Below are 9,969 nucleotides of genomic sequence, written 5' to 3'. Positions count from 1 at the left end.
CTTTCACATGCTGGCCTGCTGGCATTTAACAGGATAGCAGAGTATCATTTTCTGCTCCCATCATGGTAGATCAGAGGCTTATGACTTCCTACAGGTAAAAAAGAACATCTCTGGTCACACTCCGCTCCTCTCTTCCCATTGGACCCATGCGACCCCCAGGGCTGATGGTTTGAAAACCCACGGATGGAGGGGGCGTACAGCGAAGGTGACAAAGCGGGCGTCCGATTGCGAGATGAGAAGTCACATTCTCCTCGGTTCCTGCGTCCCACGGTGCTTTTTGAAGCGAACGTCTCGGCCCGTCACAGGTCTTCAAAGTTCCTCTCGGCGTTTTGCGACAACTCTGCCTCGTCGCCTCGGCTGCAGACTCAACAGCAACCGAAATGTGACTTCCTAATGCTTCCCCAACGAAAGCCTGCGTTGCTAAGCAACTCGCAGCCCGCAGTGGCAAGATACAGGGGTGCTTCCTAGCTGATGAGAGAGATGTGTGTGTGAGGGAGATGATATAGAAGTACAACACGTATATAAAAACGCACAAACCGTCTGGGTCTCTGTGTCCACATGAGGGCATTCTGGACGATAAGCAGGATTCCTTCTGGCTACGCAGGATAAAACGAGATCGTAAAATCGCTCCTTTTCTTTCACGTCTCTCACATAAAAATTGATCTCTTCCCATAATTCCTCCTGAGAGACCCCATTGTGTCAGTGTGATGGTGGATTGTACGCATCCATATTCATGAGCAGGGAGATGGGGAAAACAAAGTTGCAATCTTTTATTTTATTTTTTATTTTTTGGTAAATGGATAGCATCTTGGAGTGAGGGGATACATTTATCAATAATAAAAGCTGATAAAAGTTTAATGGTGTTTACCCCTCCTTTTCTGCCCACAGAGTTGTTTGGTCAGTTATCTTTCCCCCACCTACCCTTCCGCCGATACATTCCCCTACGCACCACAGTGCAGTGGAATATACCGTATAAAACTCCATTATGAATGAGAGTTCAGCCTTATCTACTTTGCTCGCGCATCCTATTTTTGCTTGCCTTCCACTTTTTGCATTTCGCCTGTCGATCCCTCAGTGTTCATGGTTTTTTTTCCTCCTCCTGAATGCTCAATATCTCACCTTCCCTTCCCTCAGTCTCCACCCCCCCACATCCATCCTCCCTGCTCAGCTCTCTGGCCCGTTCTTTGCATCCCCACCCCCTCACCCCACTCCCTTCCCTTTCCTTTCCTCCAACCCCCTCCTCTCATATGGCATGAACTGATACAGCCAACACAACAATATGCCACTATTTTCCTCCACCTCCTTAACTCCCCAGCTCCTGACTCAGGGCTGCTGTTAAGCCCTGTCAGCGGGCGGTTTGGGATACGCTGCGTTACACCAGCAGGATTTTCCACGCAGTTAGCCGTGATGCTTCGCCGTAACACGGGGGGCCGCGGGGCTCGGAGGCGCTCCTCCTGGCATTCCTCCGCGGCAACATATTTACAAGCTCAAAGCCCCTGATGGAATTTTGATGAAACATCAATTTAACATCTGTTGCGGTACACACATGCCAGTATGTCATGCTGGGTTGTTTCAGGGGTGTTTTAAGGACAGTCCAACATGCCCCGAAGATTACTGCATTCAGACTGTTAATTAGCTTTCTTCTTTAACGGCGGGACGGGTTTGTTCAACTCAAACGTAAATGTTTACAACTCAAAGTACAGTTAAAGGGGCAGTATTTTGTATTTTCCAGACACATGGTGCTATTTTATATCACAATCAAGTAACTATGTAACATTCAGTTGTTATAAAACGCTGTCTCAAACGTGACTTAAAATACATTTGACTTTGTAATTTAACACCTTGAAATTAGGCCTCCGTCTCTTTAACCAACTCCTGTTCTTTCTGAAACTCCGCCTTCAGGAAGTCATCACAACATGGCTGCCAGCAGTCACATGCGGTTGCTGATCACATGACTCGGTTGATGCGAAAAACGTGTCTCCATTGCAGTTTTGTGAAATGCACTAATTTTGAATTTTGAAAAACTACCATATCCTAGCTCAAAACCTTTTTTTGAATAACGTGTTGTTTTCTAAACTGGCATGTTTCCACAAAGCACATTTCTTATTTTCGTATTTCCAATTTGCTTTTCATTTGTAGCACCTACTGGTGATAGATAGATGGTAACATTGAATAAAACTGATTCTAGAAGATTTGCTTAGTGGAATTACAAGACAGTACATAAAAATAGTTGCTTTACTGCAACAAATTCCTCGGATGGTTCCCAAAACGGCTGTTAGAGGAAACGCTGACAATAACACGCTCCTTGTCTTAGTACCATGACAACTAGACGCCAATTCTTCCTCTCCTCAGGAGGGGAATGCTGAAAACTTTACAAAGCCCCAAAACCTCCACCACTTCATGTGATGGTAAGCAAAACAGGAAGTAAGATTGTCAAAGATAGCTGCGAACCGCTCCTCTCCTGTCAATCCCTCCGTTCTCCAAACACTTCAAAGGACTTTGTTTGCTCTCACCTTTCACTTTTCTCTCCGTGCTGCCTTACCCGCTATTATTATGGAGGTAGGGTGACGAAAATACAACTTTTTCTTCCAGAAAGAGTGCTGAACATGCCATAAAGGGATGTGGGGGGTTAGAAAAAGGTGGAAACTGAAAGAGGAAGGATGTTCATGAAATATTGAATGTGACTGCAGCAGCCCTTTGTAATGTACTATCTGTCACTGTCATCCGGCATAAATGTGCGCATGTCTGCTCATGGACTGGCTTGAATTCACTTGTCTTTGCAGGTGTTTTGTTCAGTGCCAGGTACAGGTTACCAAGAAACTCGTTTATAGAACTCATTCGAAGACTCAACCATGTCAGTGTACGAAGAGAAATGATAAGTGTTGCATCAGTCTTGATATTTCACTAGATGTCCATTAACCTTTACTTATAAGCTTTAATGCTTAAGGCATGCAATACAAGTTTTGCAGCAAAAGATTGGTGATAAATTTGACAATAACAGCAAAAACAACAAGACATCCCAGTTAGCATACTCAATGTTAGAATTTACATCTGAAAATGTAGATTCTGAACAAGTGAGACGGTTACCAGGCAAAAATATCTCTATAGCATGGAAGCATGGATGCATGGTTCACGTTTCCGATGTCGTCTCAACAGATGTATGGTACAATCTACACTGTACAGTAGTGTGTAGATTTGTGGCTCACCAAAAAAAAAAAAGCCATGTTGGCTGATCCAATCAAAACACAGATGTGAAATGCTCAAGAACCAGTTGTAATCCTGATGTTTTCAACAAGAAGTGCCACAAAGTCAGTCTCTCTATATGCACGTTGAACTTTTCTGATTATTTTTTCCTACTATTTACACACTCTTTGTGTTGGTCCATCATCACATGAAAGATGTTCTCAGGGATGTGGGGGAAAAAAAAAAAAAAAAAAAAACCTGATTCAATTTCTTACCCGACAGACAGAATGAATAGTAAAAATGTTTTCAGCGGCTTTTGGTAAAACCTTATCATCTTTGACGAGAGGCAAAGATTAAGGGGATGAGAGTTTCAAAAGCCAATACGGTGTTGCGTGTGATGAAACGGGGTGGAGAAAGAGACGAGTGCAGAACGGCGTCCGGCGAGAGTTCTCGTAAACACAATGAATAATAAGTATTCGGAGCGGCTCGCCGGTATTGATTGCCCTTGTACTGTTTCTACCTGCTGAAGATTCACCCCCCGGATATCATGAAAAAAAGAAGAGCCGAAGAAAACATCACAGGACGAGTTCAGTCTTTATCTTTAACATCCAACTTTTCTGTTACCTTACTTCACTTGGCTTCAGCCTCCACTTGAATCCTGGTGGACGGCAAGATGAAAATCAGGAAATCAGTGGTAGAACATTAAGCTACCTCTTTCTTCTTGTTTAATGAAGGGAAAACAAAGAGGTTTTAATTGTGTGCATGTTTTTTTACGCGCGCGTGCGTGACGGAGCGAAAGTGCGCGAGAGCCGAGATGAACCCAAGGGAGCAGAACACGGAGTGTGTTTTGAGGTGCTGATTAGTTTGATTGTGTTACTTCTGAAAGTGTGTGTCTGCGGGGAGCGGAGCGTGTAGCCGTCTTGCTTTCAGATTTTGACAGGGCATATCCCTCTGCATCTTCCTTCTAATTGAATCCATCCCTCGGGGCGTCACCACTTGTTGGCATGCTGATACCCATGAAGGTGTGTGTGTATGTGTGTGTGTGCGTGCGTGCGTGCGTGCGTGCGTGCGTGCATGTGTGTGTGTGGGTTTAACAGTGGGGCAGAACACTTGGAAACACCCCGTTCTTTTGCTTAATTATAGACCGCCAGCTGGGAAGGCAGAGGAAGAGAGCGAAGGCAGGAGAGGAAGACATATTGATTAAATTAGTCGGATTATTCATATTTAATGTTTCCCTTTATCAACATGTATCTGCTTTAACCTGGATGCTTGTCTGGTAATGGGTCCAGCTAATTCCCAACATCCCTAGATTTACAGTATTTGCTGGAAATGTATTTAACGGACACGGTCTGATTTACACTTGTGAAACCAATGTACCTTTTTGGCTGAATGCGCCATTTTACAAATGTGGCTCATTGGGCTTTAATATGACCTGGTGGCTTGACGCAGACTAAAGAATTGAAGCAAAATATTCTCTTCCAACCACCACATACTTGCTAAATCAGTCAAAGCTATTATTATGACATTGTGTATCTGTTTCCCACTTTTATTTTGAAGTAATAATATAAGTATACATTATGCTTTGACGGTTAGCTCAACTGTAGCTAACTGAGTACAGTTACAGTTCTTTGTGACATGCTAGGTACCAATGTGAAAGCAAAACCCTGACAGGATAGCATGATGTATTTGATTTGAAAGAACTCTAATGCTACCGCAGACGGCTAACGACGCAAGCTAACATCTGCTTTCAAACTCTGTCTTAAGCTAAATGGCTAACGTTAGAAAACTTAGACATTCAATTGCTTCTAATTTAAAAATCTATAGCACTTAGACTGATCAAAGCTTAACTGGGTAATTCTACACTGAACTCTGAGATACAAATTGAGATTTGGGAATCCTTTTGTTCTTTTGGAGACATAGAATCTGAATTATGTGAAATAGTTGAAACTAGACAAAACCCTTCTAACATTGATCATATGACCACTTAGGAACTGAATAGTCCAAACCTGCTGAAAAACTGTGCAGGTCAGTTTTTTTTTTTTAATAGAGAAAGAAGATTAAATCACTATGTAACCATGTATTGCATATATGAGAGACTTTTGATTTAATAGTCATGTTTTTAGTATTTTATGCTTTGATGCTTTCAGAACTAAACTAAATTCCTCTGGTTGAATGTAAAATGTTGATACTCGTGAATGGTGCTGCCATCTTGCCAGGTCGCTCTTGCAAATAAAGACTGTAGATCTCAACGGGGGATTTTATCTGGTTAAATGAAGGTTATTATTATCGTCGGCCAGCAAATGGTAATTCTGACTGACTGTCAACACAACGAAAGCTGATGCCAAGACAGCTGCATAGTGCCATGGAGACTCTTTTAAGCTTTTATTCTTCTCTGGTTACCTTTTGACTTCTCCTTTGAAAATATTTATGAGTAGGTGATTTTACATAACTTTCAAATCAAGTTCTGGGCAGCTGAAGGTATTTATAGGGGTCAAGTTCTCGTCATTTTCCTCAGATCAACCTTTTAGGTCATTTTATTCCTTAGAGGTGAATTTATCTCCCCCTGAATTCTGCTACAATACAACATAATGGCTCATTTAGACTTCTTACAATACAAAAGGCTAGCTGACCCATCTTCAGTATGGGTTAGCGAGATAAATGATAATGTGTCGGCTAATGCGGTAAAAAGACCGGCAGGTCATTTTTCCTCTTGGCCAGTGTGCTCACATTTACCTTCCTCTATGACTTTTAGGTCACGCGTCACACACTCCGACACACACGCTAAAGAATGACAAACTGTCTATCGCGCCAAACCTTGTTAACCAGGCTGGGTGCAGACTGCAGCTTCAGTAGCAATTTATAATGTATGGGATAAATGTTTGGATGTAGGTGTGCAGCTCTGGTGTGTGTGTGTGTGGTGTTAACCTCTTTTTCCTTTCTATAGCCGACTCATTTGTTTGTGTCACAGTTGTGTTTAAGCCCTAACCATATTAAGCCCTTCCACGTCGACCCCACGTTGACTGACATTATCGCTATCAAATTTGTCCCATTTTCTTGGCGTGCTCCTTTGTTGTGCCTCACATCGTTTTTATCTGCTTATCCCGTTCCCTCGCCAACAATTTGATCATTTACCAGCACGCCTTCCTAGCAGATCCTTGCCCAACGGTGCGGAACGGGAGCAGTGTCAGCCACAGGTGGGTTTCTCCCCCCCCCTCATTCCCGACTCTCCTGTGGCTCATTTGCTCTCGAAAACAGTTTTAGATTTCAAACTGTACCGAAAGAGGTAAACCAGCATCCGCTTGTCAGGCGAGGCAAGCATAATGAGGTCGCTGGAGGAAACGCATCCTTCTGTTTGCCGCTTGTTGTATCTGCCTGTTGCTGTTGTCATCTTGCCATATTGCCTTCCTTAACTTGCCCTCTTCCACATGGTTCGAGCGAGCGTCCATGTTGGTGATCCTGCTGAACTGCGTGACACTGGGCATGTTTCATCCCTGCGAAGACATCAACTGTGACTCTGAGCGCTGCAAAATTCTACAGGTAAGTCCCTCACTCTGAGTCCTTTTAAATTTTCTTTCACGGTATTTTGCTACTGGTGCAAAACACCAATTTACTATAAAATATGTCCCATTGTGTTAGCAAACACTGAAGAAGAAAACAAGCTGGCCACCATCACATCAGCCTTGGCACCTAGCCCTTGCACCAAGGGCCCGCTGCCCTCCTTGACTTAGATGTTCTTTGAAAAGGAACAAGTCATTAAAAGACTTCTGCAGACCTCAATGGCACGCTTAGGAAATGGGTTATAGGGCTAGGGTTAATCCAATCATCTGTATGAAGTGTGATGGAGCAGATAATCTCTAAGGCATGCAGGACAGTGGGCTCTGGCAAACGGGGTTGGGTGGTTTTGCAGAACGGCTCGGGATTGGCGAAAGATGGGAGAGGCCTTCGGCTAAAGGGCCTTGAGACAGAAATGTAAAACAAACGATGAATTCCTCCTAATTGGTTGGAACATTGGGAAAACCTATTTCTTTTATATGAAAAGGTAAACGTTGAAATTGATTCATGCATAGTCTCCATGGTTCTTTAGTCAGTAATATTTGACCTCCATAGCCCACAATCACAATCTCCATGTTCCCTTGGTCAGTAATGTCTCTCCATCTTTGCCTACATCCTGACACCATGGACATTTTTAACAGACACGCTAGTGACTTCCTCTACAGCGTTGGGTCTTTGTCCACAGATCCAGCTACATGAAGACAGAAATTTTGGATCTGTGACCAGCAAGCTTCCCAAGTTTTAACTACATAAGGGACCACATGAAGCTCCAGTCAATTCTCAAAAAACGGATGTAGACACAGAAGTCAACAAACTGAATATCTTCACCTGCTAATCAGACAAGAATGGGTCACCATGAGAATTACAAAATTCATTTAAAAAAAAAGGCTAAACACCATAAAATGTAGATCTTTACAAAAGTTTGATGCATTTGCCAATCAAAGTTTATGTTCAGTTTACCATAAAAAATCCATAGAAATAAAAGCCTCCCCCACCACCAAAAAATAGACATTTGTATCACCACCCAAAGAGTCGGCCATGACTGTAAGCAATCTCCCAGCAGCCTGTTCAGAGCAGCTGTAAAGGCCCTCTTGATTTCCTCCACGGTGGGACAAATTATGTCTTTTCAAGCTTGACCTGACATTTCCCACAGTGCTACTTCATTTCAGCAGTTTGTGAAACCCCTAGCTGCCTGGAAAATGCCTTCATCGTCTGCGCCTCACAGCACCACTCTGTAACACACGCCTCTTCAGACAAATTGAGGTTATTCAGGTGATGTGTTTCATTTTGTCTAGCTTGATTATGTTCTTTTGGAACTTCTTCTGCTAAGACCTAACACTGAGCCCTATGTACTCTGCTTAAGTAGCAATTCCTGTGATGGGTAAAACAGACATGATCAAGAAAACTGCATATTTATACCCCTTAAATCACTTCCATTTCTTAATTAGCATTTGAAATAGGAAAAAAACAATGCATACTAATTCTGTCTCCTTTGCACTGATTACCTTAAATGAAATCTGTTGACAGGAAAACTTATAGTTGACCAGAGGTACAGGTGTAGGGTTCAAAAGACTTGACACTAGAGGACAGATTCACCTTCCAGGGGGACAAAAGCACTAAAGACAAACCCAGAACTACACTGGAACGGGTTACGTCAAAACATATTCACATAGTGGCAGAATCATTGCTGTAGGGTTGCTTTTCATCAGAAGCAACAGGCAAGCTGGTGAAAATCGATGGAGTTCTATGGATTAAATTCGACAAGAAGGAAAACAAAGAACCTGAACATTGAGTTTTAAATCACAGGGTATCAATGTGGTTGAATGTCCTCGTCAAAGTCCAGACCTAAATCACAATCTGTGGCACTCTGACCACAATCTGACGAAAAACGAGCAGCTTTAATAAGATCAAAAGGTAACAATTAAGCTCCGTGCTGCAAAAGATCCTTTTGCATCAAATGCACCACATTTGGAACTGAGATTTTCCAAATGTGTGCCAGGTGTTGTTCTCCTGCCATTTCACAAATACGTAAAATAGACTTTTTTGAGATTTATATCATGTTGTAATGTTATTACCTCATCAAAAACATACCTGTAGTGGTGCCTTGATTCTTTCATGAATGTTTCACAAATCTTTCAATCTCCCGTGGCAACCATTCAGCTGTGAAAAACGCCTGGATGGACCTAGCACTACCTTTGAGATGCCTTGAAACTGCAGTTTTCAAGCTTCCACCTCACAGAGCAGCTTTGCCCCGCATCTCCCACACTCGGCTCCTTCAGACTAGCCAGCAGCAAATAGCAAGCACATGTTGGAACAGCACATCTGCTGAGCTCATTATATCAGCTACTTCTCATTGAAACGCTGGTAGAAATGTTGTTAAAGGGTTAATAGAGGAGCCATGTTGTGATGACTTCCTGAAGGAAGAGCAATAGTTTCTTAAAGAGACAGGTATAATAACAAAGTGTTAAATTATGAAGTAAAAATTATTTAACTCATATTTGATATATACGGCAGTATAGTTACTTGATTGTGCAATAAAATGGCACCAGGTGGCTGGAAAACACACATTATTAAACCTTTAATAAAATACACCATGGTTTGGAGGTTAAGTGTTTAAAAAATGTCTTGTAGACACTTTTGCAAGCCACTGTAGCTGGACCTTTGAGCAGTCATCAGCTTGGAACATAAAAATAAATGAGCTGACAATGTGCTCACTTCACACTTGAGATTTAATTCATTATTTGGTGAAAGTAATGACATCACACGTGATGAGTCTTTATTCAATAAAACAAGTATCACCAGCTGAAAACCCTCCCACTGGGATGAACACATCCAAACTCTCCAAACGCGGAACGGCATCAGACATGCCAACGTCAAAAACTCCACGTTTGCATCAGCATTGCAAGCCAATGCGCACGACGGGGCTCAGAGAAAGGCTGGAAACTCTGGAGAGAGAACTGCTCTCTCCGAACGTTTTCCAGCATTCCTGACCTTTCTGCAGTCCTCTCCTTTTTCATTGTCCAATATGGAAAACAAACAACAGTACCGCGCGCGGGGGCGTTGCCATTAATTTGTCGACCTTCTTTAACACCACAAAAGCTAATGGAGATACACTGATGCTTGTACTGTGAAATACAGAGAAGGCAAATAACTTCTGCATCGGGTGAGGGATCCGAGCAGTGAGGCACGGCGGGGCTACATCAGCTCTCTCCAATGTCGTTCGTCTTGTGCGGC

The 9,969-nt window shown here is 42.7% G+C and overlaps 1 protein-coding gene across 1 annotated transcript in view; it reads left to right on the top strand.

Annotated features, from left to right (window-relative positions):
- cacna1g (calcium channel, voltage-dependent, T type, alpha 1G subunit) overlaps positions 1–9,969 on the top strand; it is a 272,134-nt gene that overhangs the window by 96,202 nt on the left and 165,963 nt on the right. Inside the window, exon 3 of the mRNA XM_081600550.1 lies at positions 6,611–6,720. Coding sequence (XP_081456676.1) covers positions 6,611–6,720 — 110 coding nt within the window. The remainder of the gene's footprint in view (positions 1–6,610; positions 6,721–9,969) is intronic.

This window comes from Poecilia reticulata, chromosome 19, assembly GCF_904066995.2.
Source record: "Poecilia reticulata chromosome 19, P_reticulata-male-v2, whole genome shotgun sequence".
Classification (NCBI taxonomy): Eukaryota; Metazoa; Chordata; class Actinopteri; order Cyprinodontiformes; family Poeciliidae; genus Poecilia; species Poecilia reticulata.
This window is presented reverse-complemented; position numbering and strand designations above follow the sequence as displayed.